Source organism: Haliaeetus leucocephalus, unplaced genomic scaffold (assembly GCF_000737465.1).
Source record: "Haliaeetus leucocephalus isolate CR32 unplaced genomic scaffold, Haliaeetus_leucocephalus-4.0 Scaffold174, whole genome shotgun sequence".
NCBI lineage: Eukaryota > Metazoa > Chordata > Aves > Accipitriformes > Accipitridae > Haliaeetus > Haliaeetus leucocephalus.
The window spans coordinates 143102-160433 of NW_010972610.1; the positions used below are offsets into that span (position 1 = coordinate 143102).

The following is a 17332-nucleotide window of genomic DNA, read 5'->3' on the forward strand; positions in this document are numbered from 1 at the left end:
GTGGCCCTACGCGGGGCTGGGGGCGAGGAGGCAGCCCCAGGGGTCGGTCGGTCGGGTGGGTGTAGGCGTGCATGCCGAGTCTCCCCTTGAGTAGAAGGTCTCCTTGTCTGCGGTGGTGAGCCGGTTTAAAGCAGGCAGCGGGAGGGGGGAAGGAGGTAAAAGCCCCCCCGCAACCACCTCCGAGGCCGAGCCTTCCTGCGGTCTCCTCCACAGCAGTCACGGTCGTGGGAACGTGGAGCTGGGTGACCCTTGGAGCTCACCCACCGGGTGGTTAGCGCTCCTGAGGCATCAAGAGCGGCTCTGCTGTGATAACAACGGGAGGATATTTGAAATGGGAAACGTAGAGATGGAGCAGGGAATGTCTCTAGCGGGGCATCATAAGGGAGCTGACTGGACAGAAAGCGTTCTGTGGTTTCTATTCTGAGTCCGAGAAGAGAGAAGCAAGCTGGAGTGCTTCTGTTGCCTGTAGGCGAAATATTTTGTAATCTACCCCTGGGCTCCAGGCAGCCCTCACCCTACGGACCTGAGACAGAATGTAACCTAATTCAGTATGTTGGGAGTGTTTGTACTGCTTTACGTGAGTAGGAGATGGTCAAACCAGGCGTAACTTCTTTTGTCTGTCTTTTTTTTTAATTATTATTTGTTAAAAGAAATTGGGCTGCAAAATGAAAATCATGACTGCAATGTACCCTGGCTAAAGGTGGTCTGTGAATGGTAGCATTTTAGTCTTATTGGTGAGTACTTTGCAACTGCACGCTAACGCTAAGCTCTTGCACGGTATTCCCTGCAGTGCTGCCTCTCCATCCACAGGGGTGCCAGGTCTGCCCTGTTTGACCAAGACATGGCCTCAGCTAGGCTTGTGGTTGTGTCGTGAGCGAATATGAGAATAAACCTCTGGAGAAGCTCCTGCTGCTATAACATACTGCACGTGTCCCTCAGCTATCTGGGTTTTTGCTAACTCATTAAATGAGTCTTGGTACTCATTTGATGTGAAACTTTTGTTTCAGACGTTGATTTAGATAGCTGAAATGTCTCTAGAAGACTGTATTTGACAAATTCCCCTCTCTATGATGACATGTCTTTCTGTATTAGTATAGCTCGTCCATGTGGGAGCCAGAACTTTTGTGGAGGTAGCTCAGCTTCCAGCGAAATTGCAGACTTCATGCTGTGGCAAGTGTGCAACACCATGCACTGCCTTTTGGTCAAAAGGCAGAGCAATATTTAACTGGTGCTTTGCTAACATATGCCCCTTTCTCTGAGAGAAGGTGATAAAACAGGGAGTGTTTTTCTCCGTAATGAAACTGTGATGCTCTTGCAGAAGAGAACAGCAGCTAAGCTGGTTAATAAGGGCATAGTGTGATTCACAGTAGTTGCTCAGTCTCTCTCATTTCTGAAACCATGAACTACTGTTAGAAAATGATAATGCCAACCGCTTTCTTCTTGGGAACCTCCATGGGAAAACAAGCAAGAGTGCTCTCTTTCTATATCTCTCTTCCCGCTGCAAGACATATCTTATGGCTGTTTTCTACTCCTACCCACAGTACCTCTTCCACCCACTAACTTCCTTGGGTTTATTGAAGAACAGGGCAAAGCACAAGAAGCTGTGGTTTGTGAGTGGGATTGTACACTTGAGATTTGCTTACAGACATATTGTAAGGTACTGCTTTTGCTTTCACGGTCTGGTCTTCCTAATGCTGTTCCTCCAGTTGATACAGGGCTCCTGTACCCGTGGGGAGGAATGCAGAAGGAAACTTAATAACGGTTGCTGGCAACTGACTTCCCTTCTTTCATAGTAAAGCATAGAGTTTGTAGCTCAGAATCCTTCCCTGTGGCATAGGTTATTCTTTTGTTGTGTGTCCAACTCTTGGCTCTTCAGGATCGGTTACCTTGCTGTATATCAGCCCTGAGGCTGCCATGAGTGCCTCATACCCGCTGTTTATGGCTGGAGCAAACACTGTGGAAGAGCAGAGGGCTCGCTGGGAGAGAAAGCGGAGCCGGACAGCCAAGGAGCTGCTGGAAACTGAACACAAATACCTTGAGCAGCTGGATTTGGTGGTCACAGTGAGTATTTTGGCCCCTTCTGATAAGTGGGTACCTTCAGGCAGCACATACTTATTTGTGCTGTCATGGGGAAGGGTTGAGGGAAAGACTTTAATACATCCCTACTGCATGGGACAACTGCTGGGGCTGAAAGGTTTTTTGGGTTGTTTTTTTTTTGTTTACGTCCTCTGAAATATCAGATAGCTCATGGTTTTGGTCCCTTGGCTTTGGTCTGTACACAGACATAAATCTTTAAGTTTTGATTATATAGCAGGCTTGCCTTAAGGTGCCTGAGATGTGTGAAATGTAGGGGCACAGACAAGACAAAGATAGATTATGAACAAGGTGGTGAAAAACAGATGCGTCTAGGAATACTGAATTAGACTCTATCAGTGCTGTAGTGCTGTTCCACATGTTTACAGTTACGGTCAAAGTTACCAAGAAGGCTTACATCTGATGATAGATATCTTACGTAGGCATTCACAATATTTTATATCCTTTCAAGGTAAAGAGTGTGCAGGCTGCAAATTCTTGTTTCTGTGTGCCACAAACAACCTTTGAGTGACCTGTGAATTTTACCTGTTTGAAATTGTCTCCTTTTTTCCTACTTAGTTCTTTGTGACAATTTTAAAGGCCAAAGGGACGCTGAAACCTGCTGTCTTGGACACCATATTTGGACCCCTGGAATCCATATATTCAGCCAGCCAGTAAGTGAACACACAGACGTGATTCTTCTAATTATATGGGGAGGACCCTGTATTGGTGAGAAAGTAAGATTTCAGAAAATAAAGCTAATGCCTTGTAAAACAGGCATGTACTGCTAGCCTTAGTGGGACTTGCAGGTGTACCCAGGAAACTGCTGATCTGTATCCACATATCCAGATGCCCAGTTGCTCTCTGGATAGTGGTTTAAACCCAGTAAGTCTGCTCTGTGGTATTTTTAAGGGGTGTTTTCTGTAGCTTACTCTGTGACCACTAAGCACGTATTTGGCAGAGAAACTAGATGTGAGGTGGAGGCTGACAAAGGAAGATCAGAGGGAGCTGTGAAAATGCTGTCAGTAATGTACCCCTCATGAGCTTTCTCTGCTCCTTGTGCACAGTGTTCTGTCTCTTCACCTGGAGAGAGGAAATTTGGGACCAGGATTGGAAAATTTCTGTCAGAATCTAGAGCTTTATGGCCACTATGCTGAGAATTTGGAGCAGGCAAATAAAACCTTGAAGGTAAATAATCTCCATTATTCTTCATGTTCTTTCTTTCCTCTCTTTCTCCATTCTGTGAAACAGCTACATCCTTCCCTTTTTCTTCTGTTTCTGGAGTGATCAGTTTTCTTCCTTTTTCTGGGTTGCTGCTATTTTCTCAGTCTTACTTCCATAATAGAATGGTGAAAACTTCTCTACTTCAGAGCTTCAGATCTTTGAAGCTTGTTTCAGGTGTATGTGTATGTATGTGCATAGGCTGAGCACTGCTTTCCCAAACAGGGTTCTGTATTTACTCCCACTCCTCCTTGGCTGGCAAGTCTGGAGAGTTTTCAGTGGGAACACTAGGGGACAGTGATCTCCTGCTGGAGAATTATCAGGTCTCCTAGTCTTTCCCACTACCACTAACTGTATCCTAACAGTGGGATTTCCTTTTCCTTCCCATTTTTTTTTCTATGGTGGAAGAAAAATTATTCCTTTCCACTTAGCTTCTCCAAATACAACCTGTCTTCCAAGAAATTTCAGAAGGATATATTTTTGTTTCAAAGTCCTGAGAGCTGTATCTGGAATTTAAACTACCTGACTTACTTTTTTTTTTTGTCTGTGCTTGTTCCCAGCTGCAGGATGTACTGGGATGTTTCCCTTCTGTTCTGTTTGCATGCATGTATTCATGCAATTGATTTCCCAAAAGGAAAAGCCATTTTGGATACTTGCCTTGGGGTGATGGGAATGCAGGGCTGCATTGCTTTGCCTTGAAATGAATGGCAAAAAGCCGCAGGTGGACTCCCTGTTTTCCTATCTGAGTCAGTCTTCCTTTTTTACTTTATTTCCATTTGCTGAGTATACTAGCTTTATACTGATGTGACTGTATAAAGAGAAGATGCTGCTTCCATTACCTGCTGGGAAATGGTGGTCAGGAGAAAGGGAATTACTCGCCTATGGCTACAAAAGAAGTTGTTGATGGTTGCGTTTAGGGCTGGAGTCCTAAACTCTAAGTTTAAGAGTTTTAAGAGTTCCAAGCTCTGGTACATACTAGACCACATATATCTTTCTATAGTCTCAAAACTATATGCCTTTTCTGCTGCACACAGGAGCAACTGAGAAAAAATAAGTCATTCCGACGGTTTAAGAAACTCCAGGAAACTCGACCTCAGTTTCAAGGGCGAAAGCTAGAGGATCTGCTTCCTTTGCCCCTGCAGAGGCTGCACCAGTAAGTAAGCAGTTCTGAGTCTTCGAGGTGTTAGTACAAAAGGGAAAAAGGAACATAACAGTCTCTTGGTTGCTATGGAAGGTAAAGTTGCTTAATGTGTCGAAGCATACAGACAGCAATGAAACAGACCTGAAGATGTGCCTGTAAAGTGGAATCAGTGTACATGGATGAGAGTTGATGCAGACAGGTAGCTATGTTTAGCCCTGGCTCCTAAGCCCTTCCTCTAGATCTCAGGTAGAATTGAAGTGGAGGCTTTCTATCATCTCAGTCAGCTACTGAAGTTAGGCCCTGAACAAAAGCAAGCTGTGGGAAGTGCTGCAAAAGTGGTGCTCTCTGCCAGACACGGTCTCGCTCCGCTTTTGTGCAGGTTGCTGACCTGGAGCTTTGTGACTGTCCTCTCTTGTAGATGGTTGCTTTTGGAGAGAGATGAGATTAATGAATGTGGGGGTGATTTTCTCCCCTCTCTGATTAGCAGGGCCATATGCTTTACCCAGATTTGGTGCCTATTGCAGTTGTCTGAGCCTGGACAAATCCAGTCTGGACTGCTGCATTTCCCCCTTGAGGCATCATCTCCCCTCTGAAGAGGCAGGCTGACTGCACGAGGCGAGGACTGCCCTTTCTTGGGGAAGGCATGTGGGTAATACAGAGTGCAGGTAGTTTGCTGGGAACCCAGCTGCTGCTGCTATAGATCAAGTAGCTGCTCTTCAACGATGGCCTTATCCTCACTAAACCAAATTTGAGAGACTGAGAGCCTCGTTTCTTTGAAAATAACTCAGAGTAAGCATACCACAGTCTTTGAGGTAGCTTTATGTAACATTTTTATAGCTTGGCAGATATAAATGTAAGCTTTCTTTTTACTGTAATTCTTTGGATCGTTCCTTTAAATTTGTAGAATAGCAGTATGTATGTTGTTGTCCAACTGTTTGGAAAAATGGAGGCTTTTTAACAGAAGGTCTAATTTTTTCATTAATCACTCTTTCATGTTCAAGTTTCTTCAAAACTCTGTTACATATACTGCAGGTCATGTGACTTCTGCCAGTCCATTAATCTATTCAATGTCATATTTCTTCTGTCATTTCAGACTGAAAATAGTTTGACTTTATTGGGAGAAAGCATTTGTAGGCGTCTGATCCTTTCCGATAAAGACTGGAGAGGAAAAAAGGAAAAGGCGCCTCCTAGTTCTTATAGAAATGCCTTTATTTTCTTGTGTGGGCAGGAAACATGGTACGAATGCTACCATTCAGATATAAAAAAAGAAAAATAGGTCAAAGAGAAATTTTCTGTTACTGAAGGCATTTTTATGTGAATGCTAAGAGAGTCTCCTGAACTTAATTTGTGATGTTGCTTTTATCAGATCCCCAGGAAATGCCAAAGGCTTGCGAGTGTATAAAATACTTGGGTTAATTTAGTTGACAAATTTGAAGATAAAATGAATGTGATCAAAGAATTGTGACCAAAAGCTGCTTGGTTAGACTTAGAGGTGTGTACTCCATCACCTGGTGGAGTGTTGTTCATCATTCTGTCACTAATAGGAGATGCCGCTGTTCCCAGTATCTTTTCGTGGAATAAACCTGCTCTCTCTATCTTAGGTACAAGCATTTCCTCAGAGACCTGCTGGAGAACACCAGCCCGGACAGTGCTGAGTACAAGAAACTTGAAAGTATGATTCCTTCTGTAGATGCTGGCACTTTAATCAGTGTTAGCCTCCTTGCTAATAATATTTGGATTCTCGTCTTCTGTCTACTTCCACGAGAAGAAAAAAATCTTCTTCTCTCCGGGGTTCTAGTGGATTACTATTTCCCTTCTCCATCTTGATCAAGATGTCCCCAAGAACACATTGGGAATAGAATTGTAGAGTAACTGACGAGGAAAGTGGCCTAGGGGTTAGGTTGGAGAAATGGCAGCTCTATTTTTTACAGTGAGGGTGATGAGACACTGGAAAAGGTTGCTCAGGGAAGTTGTTGATGCCCATCACTGGAAGTGTTCAAAGTCAGGTTGGACAGGACTTTGAGCAACGTGATCTAGTGAAAAATGTTTCTGCCCATGGCAGGGGTGGTTGGACTAGATGATCTTTAAAGGTTCTTTCCAACCCAAACCATTTGCTAGGATAATTCATGTCCTACATGTCATATTTATTGCAGTTAACACCACTTGTGGGGCATTTTTCCTGTGTTTCCTTCCAAAACCTCTGTCTAATGTTTCATTGACAAATAAATATTTTCTAGAACCACAAAAGTGTTGGTTGGAGAGAGGCCTCTGGAGGTCATCTAGTCCAATCTCCTGCTGAAATTAGTGAATAAATCTGTTGTTGATACTTGGTTTAAAACATTTGCTTCTTAATTGCATCTTATCTTTTCACAGCAAAATAGGTAAGATGTAATACATACTCAATTGTGATAACCTCAGAATATGCTGCTATAATTTCAGAGGTTGTGAAATCCATTTCTGAGGTATCTCGGTGGGTCCAAGACACAGTTCGTAAGAGAGAGAACTCACTGCAGCTACTTCGGGTTCAGAAACTGCTTAAAGGCCAGAAGACTCAGGTGTTGACTCCAGGTGGGTCTTATTGACAGTTCTGGTTTTCTTCTGCCAAGCTAAGATAACTGGAGGTATGCTTGCCTTTATCTCTGACTGTACTCCTATTAACCATTTTTTCCCCTGCTGGCCCAGATTCCATAGATAGGTGTTGAAGGAATGTAACTAGTAAGTATTTCAGGCACCTTTTTTTTTTTTTATTTTTTTAAATTAAGAATGTTTTAGGAAGGATAAAGAGCAGCTTAATTGCTTTATGCTCAGATAGGAGGAGGTGATGACGTAGTCAGAAAGTTAGTCACAGGAACCCAAGGAGGTCAGGAGTGTAAGTCCTGGGTGAAAGACAGACATTAAGTAATTTTGGACGAGCTTGAGTAATGGAGTTGTCCCTCCTCCATTGCAGGAACCTTAGATTTCTGAGTGTCAAGGACCCAAGGATTGTCCTATTTTTTACCTTAAGCTACAAGCTTCATGGACTTCTGCTCACACCCTATAGATGAGGAATCTTCTTTTATCTGCAGGGTTAAGCTGTGCCAGAAATCACAGTATTTGTGTCAATAGCTGAGATATATAAAGTCACAGCCACTGGCATGTAGGATCATCTAATTGGATCTTTATGACATCTTGTGTGACTGGGTGCTCTCCATGCCCAGAGTACACTACAAGCTACGTATGAAATATTGTGAGAAATGTCTCCAGTTTGGGCAATTTTGAATTGGCCACTTGGGGCTTCACCTGTGCCCTCACTAAACACTGCTATTGCAGAAGTCATCTAGAAACAGTGCTGCAGCTGGAGAGGAATGTTAAAGTCACTGTGTCTAAAGGTCTCTAAGACACACCTCCAGGTACTTGTGAATGTGGCTGTAATTCATATATGTGGATTTTGGGGAAAAAAACATCCCCCAGTGGGATGGGGGAGAGAATCTGAAGACTAAAAGTGAGAAAGCTTAAGGGTTGAGATAAAAACAGTTTAACAGATAAAACCAGTTTAACAGATAAAACAAAAGCCGCATGCGCAAGCAAAGCGAAACAAGGAATTCATTCACCACTTCCCATGGGCAGGCAGGTGTTCAGCCATCTCCCGGAAAGCAGGGCTCCATCACGTGTAACAGTTACTTAGGAAGACAAACGCCATCACTCTGAATGTCCTCCCCTTCTTCTCCCGGCTTTTATTGCTGAGCATGACATCATATGGTGTGGAATACCCCTCTGGTCAGTTGGGGTCAGCTGTCCCAGCTGTGTCCCCCCACAATTTCTCGTGCATCCCCAGCCTGCTCGCGGGTGGGGTGGTGTGAGGAGCAGAAAAGACTTTGATGCTGTGTAAGCACTGCTCAGCAATTACTAAAACGTCCCTGTGTTGTCAATGCTGTTTTCAGCACAGTTCCAGAACATAACTCCATCCAAGCTACTATGAAGAAAATTAACGCTATCCCAGCCAAAACCAGCACAGGTAGAAAAAGAGATTATTTATCAGAAGTTATTCTCAAAGATGCTTAGTCAATGGGCAGATTAATTTACAATTCTCTTTCCCATTCTTAGAATCCTTTTGGTGATGCTAGCTCAAAGGGAGCTAACACAGGTGTGCTCTGTTTATACTGAGCATGAGCATGTGTGGGAGTGTCTGGACACATAGGGGTAGTGCACAAGTAAAAAGGTAAATCAGTTACTCTGAATGACAGAACTAGTAAGATAACCCCATGCCAAAAAAACCCCACCCCCAAACAGTATAGCTACATCAGAAATGACTGTCATTTGAAAGAGCATAGGGTCCACTTGTTTTTTTTTTTGGTCTCCAAATATTCTGAAACACATAGTAGGACAAGTGTTGAGGGTGTATAGACACCTTTCAGTTATCTGGGACAGAGAATTGTGGTGCTTGTGTTTTCCATTAGCTGAAGTAAAATAGGTACTATTGGATGTGAGAATCAGAAGGTAAGAGGCAGCTGGGGCTTGCTAGTTTTGGGTCAGCTTTCCAGAGACAAGCTAGCTTTTGCAGAACTGTTAAGATTGCATCCTGTTACTAGGAGGGAAGAGGTGAGAAAACAGAATGCTATAGATTCAGAGAAAAGGGATAGCTTTGTAGTGGGTATCTCACATTTGGCAGTGTATCTGAGATGTACTGCTCCCAATGAAAAGAGACCCTGCTTTCCTTGCTGCCTTCCATATATAGGGCAAATACTGCCCTAGCCAGAACTTCCTCCTTAACATAGCACACTGTTCTGTCATGCCTAGCTTCCCTAGGGGTATTTCCTTGCCCTTCTTTCCCAAGAATTTCCTAAATCACATGCCTTTAGAAATCCTGAACACGGATCTATATCCCAAGACTTCCAGCATAGTCCAGCTCAGACTGTGTGCCAGGGAGTCTGATCACAGCTCAGCCTGAGGGAAACAGTTCCCAGTCCAGCCCCATGCTGCTGACACCTTCCTTCCATTTGTTTTTTAAACTACGACTGATTCCTGCACCTTGCCCTTTTCTTTCTCAGTTTCTTATTCAGATAAGAGTGGTTCCTGTGGAGTAAGCTAAGCAGGAATTCACTTGCCTCTGTTTTGTGACTGTAGCATACTAAGAAAGACACAACCCATAATTAAAACAAAATTGTCTTGTTTTCTAAAAGGTACTTACTAGCTCAGCCAGAAGCTAAAGCACAAAAAACAGTGGCTGAAATTCTCTGGCAGGTGTTTCCCAGACCAGGCCAGATGGCAATACCTTATTATGGCTTTCAATTTTTGTAAGTAATCTTACTGGCAAGTGTCTTCATAATTCCCATGAGTTGATGGCTATCTTGTATAATAACCCTTCTAGTTGGAGGCACTGCTTTAATTATTCCATTTTGTGTAGATGCTGTTTTTCTTATTACTGCTTACAGGTAGGTTTATCAAATTGTTCTGATTTTTTTTCCTGCTTATTTCTCTGCCTATTTTTTTAATTGCAATTCATTTCATGGGTAGAGGACACTGGACCCTATTCTGTAGGAGAAGGTTGGCAAGGCTGCCTATTCAGACCTGCCTTTTAATATGTTGGTTTGTATCCCCTTTGCTGTCTTCTTGTTAGAACAGAAATCTGCATTCTGTAATCTGTTAACTACTGGAGGTCTGTATATAGTTAGATGACCTGTGAAAGTTTTTCTTTAATTGGCATGCACAAGCAAACAAAACAAGGGAAAAAATAATAACTGTTCAAAGCTTAAACTAACTTCTGTTTCATCACTAATGACAAACAACTGGGCAATGCAATTCAGGATAGTTCATGGTGTGTTTTCTGAAGGCTTATGTTAATTTAAAGGTACACATACCGTTTTCAAACCATGTTTCTGTTCTGGTTTCTTTAAACGGACTTGCATATCATTATATCCTCTTAACACAGATTTATAACATATTCAGTCTGCTCCTCATATACTAAAGGTTTTGGGCTAATTACTGCTTCTGCATGGGTGCTATCAATGCTGGTGAGCTGGCCCCAGCTGATACTCAGTGCCTTGTAGTGGCTGGAATTGATGTAGAACATGGTAACTTACAACGTCAGCTCACTGTATTCCTGTTTGTCTCATTACATCCTTTTTTTTTTCTTTTTTTTTTTTTTTATTTTTGCTAGTGATGATCTGACAACTGTCTTTATTTCCCTTGCATGCCTAGGGCGCTGGTATATCCGGGAAGGCTGGCTTTTGGTGGTGCCTTCAAAGGGAGAAGAACTGAAGCGCAGGATGTTCTTCCTTTTTTCTGATATCTTTATTGCAACAAAGCCCTGCCACCCACTGCACCCGCTGAACTCGAACAAATTGGCATGCCAGGCTGTCTACCCACTTCACCAGTGCGTAGTGGATAAAGTGTTCGGCCACACGCAGAGCCAGGGAGGGCTCCTCAGTGTAAGTCTTCCAGGTTCTGCCTGTGAGAAACATCCCTGGGGTCAGACCTGCAAAGCAGGTCTTTAGCTGTCTTAGCAGCAGCAGGACTGAGATGATGAGAGTGGTGACAACGGTAAAGGCAATCAACTGGTCTGAGTTAGGGCAACCCTTCTCTTCTTGAGGGATGCAGGTCCTTTTCCCTTCATGGTGTAGGCCCTCCTGAGCACTCTGGGGTACAGGCTGCTGGTTGCCTCACTTAGTTCAGGTGAGGAGGGTCCGATAAGCCTGTGACATGCCCTCATCAGACCCACATGTTTGGGAGGGACGGGACAGCCCCACTGTCATGTGACAATGAATACATAGTATTACATTGACTATGGACTGAGCTTATAGAAAACCTTGAAAAACAGACAATATGAAAAGATGTGGGTATTATCACAACAGACATTGCTTGTGCATCTAACTCCCTGAGGGCTGCAGGGTGTTTGGCTGGGACTGATGCCTTAGTAGGGGTTTCAAGTTGGGTCTTCCTAGGCTGCAGCACCTGGAAGCTGTGTTAGCCCATTCCTTGTCAGCTACGACAGGGAAGATGCTTTGGGAGAGCTGTGATCTGTAGGTAGTGGTAGTGGAAGGACCCCTACGGGCAGCTTGCAATATGGGAGAAAACTGGATGAAGGGCTGCCAAGAACTGTTTTGCCCACTTGCAAACACCCTATGAAGTCAAAGTGAGCTGTCATCTGTGGCTGGAAGGAATGGACAAGACTGGCACTTGATCTGTACTGTCCAGCCCCTAGCTTCTCCTAGTACCAATGCTAAATTTTTCTATCTGGGAAAGAAAATGGTGGAAATTGGCACGCAGGCCAAAGTTGAGTTCAGTGGTGATAGTTCTCCTTTTAGCAGAGTTGCTGCCTTGGCAAGGAATGCCATAGAGTGGCACCAGATTCTGTTTGCCTTTCAGCTTTCCTTTCCACACAAGACACTGTTGTTGATGTCCAGCGAACAACAAGATATTCATGACTGGTATCAGAGTCTCACAGCTGCAGTCAGGTAGGCATCTAATTTCCAGAGGTGGAAGGGGCTGAGGGAAGGGGGCAGAACATAAAAATTGATCATATGGACCTGTGTATTTACATGTATTACATGGTTATAAGGCTGATAGAGAAGACCTGACTGGCAGCCAGGATACAAGGGAATAGTAAGAACGGATTTAGTGTATTAACAGTAAACTTCCCCTTTGTTTTCCTCTACAGGCAGCTGAAAGCCTGACACACCTGAGTACAAGACAGACCTGCAGGACAACCGCCCCTCTTGGTGTAGAAGTCTACACAACCTTAAGAAATGTTCAAGGACTTATAGTAGGAGAATTGCATTTAGAGAGATTACACCCTGTGCTTGTGAGGTTATGAATGTTTTGTCGGCTGTCCTAATCTTATACAGATATTGCAATAAATAGGTATGCGCACTAAGGATTTGTATATAAAAAAATCTGTATCAAGAATTTTCCCCAACTTAGCTTAGAAGCTTCTAGCTTTCTACACTTTTTTTCCCTCAGGTTATTAAAGGACAAGCAGAATAAAGCCTGACTTGCTTCCCTTATTAAATGTTTTTATCCAACTGTCTTTCTAAGTCAGTGTTTTCCCATTTATTTGTCTACATGTGTATCTACCTGTTCTTGCTTCTGGGTCCTTTGATCAAAACAGGTATTTTGGATAATAGTAACATGAGCATAACACCATATTTTCAGCTAGTGCTACAGGGCCACAGCCATCTTCCTTCCTTGACATATTTTTATCATTCATATCCTTGAGTTTTCTACAAAAATAGTTTGACAGTTATTGTCCTTCCTCCTCCAAGAAAGTGACGGGTGGGCAGATCAAGGGAAAATGATTCAGTGGTTAAAGTCCTACCTCTCAGTTTCTCATCAATCCCACTGGAAAGTTAATCTACTGAACTATCTGAAACAAACTGGTAGGTAACGTAGATTTACACTTATCAAACAGCATTCACATTTCCAATCTGAATCCCAAGATTATGCATACGAAACAGCACTCACCTTTGCCTTCAAGGTATGCTTTGAAATGCTGCAGTGAAAAGCCTGGACAGCACTTCTGCTCCTGAAGCACAGGGAAGATCTCCAGAGGGCTGTGGTCAGCATTCTGGGTCATTAATTACTGGTAATGTGCTGGGGTTCAGTTTACTAGGTTGAAAGACCAATTTAAGGAACAAATATAGATAAGGTATTACTCTTGAGTATTTCATTAAAGCCTCAACATGGACTTTTAATAATGTGGAAGCTCTGCAGCAATGGCAGTTTGGTTCATCTCTTCTATGGAGTGGGAAAACATCTGTTTGAACAAGATGCTAGGTCAACTGCAAAGAGGGCAGTTTCAAGGTTATTAGAAACATAAAAATTAAGGGCTGCCTGAACACTGATTTCTTGGTAGTTTGACTCTTGTTTCTTCTTCCTTAAACAGTACCACACATCTTTAATTTCGCACTGGAATTAATTAAAACAGAAGTGGTAGTGTGTGAGGTACACGTCCTGAAAAGAGAATTACCACATTTTAAGTTCTTTAACATCGCTTGGTGGGTTTGGGGTTTTTTTTTTCGGTCTTTCCATACAGCTAACTTGCTATGTAAGACCATTCATTTGTCTTAAGTTTGTGAAACTTAGGAGGGAGGAAGGAACCCAACATGTCTGGTGGTTTGGTTGTTTCCTGCCCCCCGCCTTCCCCCAGCTACAGTTAGGACTTCCAAGTACTAGTGGTACTTGAAATAAAAGACAAAGCTAGCAACTTAAGTTTCTCATCTCCCAGTAGTTGTATCACTCTGAAAAAGTTCTGCTACTACCCTTTTTTGGTCTTATAGGATAATACATCTATTTCTTGCAAGCTTATGTCTGAGGCTGAGATGTCTACCAAGCTCTCAGTAGAGACTACTATTATTCCTGCCCCCATTGCCTCCTTATTATAACACAAGTCCCTTTGGTACTGCCTCTTTTAAGACTTATCTCTGTGCTACCATCCCATTTGCATTCAGTGCTTCTTAAACAGCAAAACCAGCTTGATTTTTCACTGAATTTCCCACCGTGAAAGGCTGCACACCGGCTTCTAGAAACACTGTAGCTCTGTCACAGTGAAGCGGAGACACTGCCCCAGAGAGTAGGGCTGTTGGACCAGAAGCTATAACAAACCCAGTCTTTGCTGCAATAAGCTACTAACTCATGTGCACAGGACTATAATCCAAATAAATAGACTCAAACTCACTTTCTGAACAGAGTTTATTTACACAGAGAGTATCAACCATTAGGGTTCCCAGCTTGATTTCCTTCTCTTGCTGAGTCTTTATTCAGACTACAGGATGAAACAAGTAAACCTTGAGCTTGCGTCCCTGTCATGGCAACCCATGGTTAGTAATCAACCTTCAGACCTCCCAGGACATCCTCCATTCCTGTGCTCCAGGATGGCGACAAGCTGGCTGGTGCGTGGGCAGCTCAGGCCAAGCCCCATCCCTGCGCAGGCACGGGGTCCCCCTCAGGGCAGAGAGGGGGATGCCTAGACAGGGGTGCCCTCGGGGGTCTGGGGGGCTGCCGCCTGCTGCATGTCCTGCCGGTAGCCCTTCAGAAGCTGGTTGATCAGTGTCTTCTCAGTGTCGCGGCGCGGGCAGATGAGCGGTGGGAAAGGGTTGCCCTTGAGCTCGATGACCGCCATCTTTGCCCGATCAAGACCATCCCGGTTGGGGATCTGCAGCAGGCGAGTGTAGCTGCCGGGGTGGGGCTGGAACCGGGGTGCCAGCACCTTGAACAGCTTGTGGATGAGGTCCTTCTCCTGCGGGGTGGCACGCTCAGCTCCAGCACCACGGCTGGGGTGGGTGGGGGACGACGGGGACACACAAGGAGGAATTTGGGGTGGGGGGGTGGTGGCGTACTTACCGTCAGCCAGAAATTCGCCATGCGCATGGCGCGCTCGTTGGCGTCCCCCAGCTTGGCGTACTCGATGAGCTGCGGGGAGGAAGGAGGCAGAGTCGTTAGGGTCCCTCGGCCGCCCGCCGCTTCCCCCGTCCCCGTCCCCGTCCCGGTGAGGCCCGGCCGCTCACCCGTTCGGCGTAGCCCCTCATCTCATCGGCCCGCGCCCAGGGCGCCTCGATGCGCTCATGCCGCACCAGCGCCGTCACGAGGTTGCGCAGCAGGTCGAGGCGCGAGCGCGGGCCCAGCCCAAACCGCCGGTGCACTCGCCCGTGCGAGATAGCGGCCGCCACCGACAACCGCATCCCACCGCCTCAGCCGCCGCCGCCGCCCGGGCACTGCGGGAAGCGCGTCCCGGCAGCCCCCGCGCCCCGAGCCGCGCAGCACGCCGGGAGTTGTAGTTCGCCCCTACGCGCCGGCACGACCGGCTGCTGCTGGATAGAGCAGCAGGGGCAGAGGGCCGCCGCGGGGCTCGGCGGGAAGCGGAGCCCGGAGCCGCGTACCGAGAGGTCTGAACGGGGCAGGGAAGCCGGGGCCGGCCCGGGAGCGGGCCCCCGGCCTCCCGGGTAGGGGTGTTCGACGCACCTCGGTGGCGTCACAGCGCGCAGGCGCAAGGGAGGGGGCGCCTCGAGGGGCATCCTGGGCGAGGGCGAGCCGCGGGGCATGCCGGGAGTTGTAGTTCCGTGACCTGGCTGGGCCGGCCGCCATCTGCCGCGGCTGTGCGGCCCTGTCCCGCCGCGGCCAGCCCGGCGGTGTAACAGCCCCGCTGCTCTCTCCGCGGCATCGGGGCGCCCCCGGCGCGAGGCCCTGGCGGCGGGCGGGCTCTGAGGTGAGGGAGGAGAGCAGCCGGCCTCCCTGCTGCCCCTCACGGCGGCTGTGGCGGGGTGGGGGACACCGCCGGGACGGTGGAGGCTCCGCCAGGCGCGAAGGGCCAGAGCCTTTGTCTTATCGCCCCTTTTCCCTCTGTACCGGTAGCGGGATGCCAGAGGAGTCTTGGACCCCCAGTATCGCATCCCCAGGCTGTGCAGAAGCTGCGTACGCCGGCACCATGGGGTAAGGCTGCTGGATCCAGCCTCACGTAGCCCTCACAGGGCGCAGGAGCCGCCACCCTAATAGTGGAGGTGGGTGCGGGCCTTATTTCCACACGGACCCGCCGTATTCTGCAAGAGCTTGTGCCCCCGTGGTGCTCCTGGCAGCGTGTGTAGTGCAGCTCCAAGAAAAATGCTACAAGGCAGGGTAAGGAGTTTCCTGCTACTTGTTTCTTCCAGCCAACATTTCTGTATTTCAGAGAAGGAATGTGTAACAAAAGCAGCTACCAACAGTGTAAGAAAAAATATCTTTGTTATTATGAATACATCATAAAATCCCCATCATTTTACACAGTTTTTAGGATTTCATATATAAATAAAGTGAACAGTATAGTTATTGGAATGTGTAATAGGAACAAACATACGGATTTTAATGTGAAATTAACATATTCTGGGACACCCCCCACCCCCACACCCCATCTTTTGTTGCTTCTCTGGGGCTTAGCGTATTAACTCTGAAATACTTCCAGGAAAAGGTTACTCAAGCTGTGACGCCAACAATAACTCCAGGCGTTATCTTAAATTCCCTTTACAATCAATTTTCCTTTCCTTTCTTTAGCGTGACTATATAAGAATTCTTCTGTGTCAGTGTTCCAGCTTTGCAGGAAAGACTAATCCTGTATGTACTTGGCACAGTGTTGAAAGAAAACATTTTCCAATTACCAATTTCCATTAACAATCAGCATTTTCCCATCACTACACACTCTTGCAAATGTTTCCATTAAATATATTTCTAATATTAATAAAATAACAAACTCTTTATTATCCTTTTGCTTATAACTTGATGTCTTAACATCAAAATTATATTTCTTTCTAATAAAATTATACATAGTATTTATATGAAACAAAGTTGTCATGTGCATGAGCCTAGTAATGAAACTAAGCATAAGTGTAGATGTTTCTACATTATTATTTTTTATTCTTGGGGGAGTTTGTTATTTTTGGAGCCACAGAGAAATAATTTACAAGGTAATGAATTCCCTGGCTACTCGGTAAGGAAGCTTAAGATTGGAAATGATTCCTCTGCTCTAGCTTTATAAAATTTGGGGTATACTGGGAAAAAAGGTCACTTTTCTATCTGAATGTCTTTATGTGTTTATCCAGAAATCTTAATGAAATGTTTCTGATACAATGTGTTATGAAAGCTATCATACAAATAATCAGAAATAACATGAGAAAGGTCTATGCAAAGATCTTAGCCAGGTGCAGACAGAAGGCTGTGCTCAGAGGGGCTCTCCCTGGTGGAGGAATTCCTGTGTCATGTTGGGTAGACTTATCTTTACCATACTGTCCCCTCCTTGCTGCTGGGACTTAGCCAACAGCTTTAGGGCAGGGAGCCTGGAAAAAGGAGGGTGAAGCACAAGGACAAACCCACTTTCCTTTACTTTTTTTTCATGGAGTAAGCACGTCTGTTGGAAACCCAGCTCTAGGCTGTGAAAACCAGTGATGCAGACTCCAG

At 45.4% G+C, this 17332-nt stretch overlaps 2 protein-coding genes across 2 annotated transcripts; one reads left to right on the top strand and one right to left on the bottom strand.

Annotated features, from left to right (window-relative positions):
• The first annotated feature begins 1907 nt into the window (after positions 1–1907).
• Positions 1908–11895, top strand: ARHGEF39 (Rho guanine nucleotide exchange factor (GEF) 39). Its single transcript, XM_010563962.1, has 8 exons — positions 1908–2061; positions 2653–2747; positions 3141–3261; positions 4329–4447; positions 6037–6107; positions 6875–7003; positions 10613–10842; positions 11780–11895. The coding sequence occupies exons 1-8, from the start codon at positions 1915–1917 to the stop codon at positions 11870–11872; spliced, it is 1005 nt and encodes a 334-aa protein (XP_010562264.1). The 5' UTR covers positions 1908–1914; the 3' UTR covers positions 11873–11895.
• Positions 11896–12985: 1090 nt separating this feature from the next.
• MRPL17 (mitochondrial ribosomal protein L17) lies at positions 12986–15091 on the bottom strand. Its single transcript, XM_010563963.1, has 4 exons — positions 14917–15091; positions 14753–14821; positions 14088–14648; positions 12986–13363 (listed from the first exon to the last, which is right to left on the bottom strand). The coding sequence occupies exons 1-3, from the start codon at positions 15088–15090 to the stop codon at positions 14376–14378; spliced, it is 516 nt and encodes a 171-aa protein (XP_010562265.1). The 5' UTR covers position 15091; the 3' UTR covers positions 12986–13363; positions 14088–14375.
• Between the last annotated feature and the right edge of the window lie 2241 nt (positions 15092–17332).

Excerpts from the sequence above, each read along its gene's own strand:
- ARHGEF39 (XM_010563962.1), top strand. The coding sequence starts at position 1,915 with ATGAGTGCCTCATACCCGCTGTTTATGGCTGGAGCAAACACTGTGGAA. Across the intron at positions 3,262-4,328 it reads AGGCAAATAAAACCTTGAAG|GAGCAACTGAGAAAAAATAA; the intron begins GTAAATAATCTC and ends TGCTGCACACAG. Across the intron at positions 7,004-10,612 it reads GACTCAGGTGTTGACTCCAG|GGCGCTGGTATATCCGGGAA; the intron begins GTGGGTCTTATT and ends TTGCATGCCTAG.
- MRPL17 (XM_010563963.1), bottom strand. The coding sequence starts at position 15,090 with ATGCGGTTGTCGGTGGCGGCCGCTATCTCGCACGGGCGAGTGCACCGG. Across the intron at positions 14,822-14,916 it reads TGAGGGGCTACGCCGAACGG|CTCATCGAGTACGCCAAGCT; the intron begins GTGAGCGGCCGG and ends TCCTCCCCGCAG. Across the intron at positions 14,649-14,752 it reads TGGCGAATTTCTGGCTGACG|GAGAAGGACCTCATCCACAA; the intron begins GTAAGTACGCCA and ends GCCACCCCGCAG.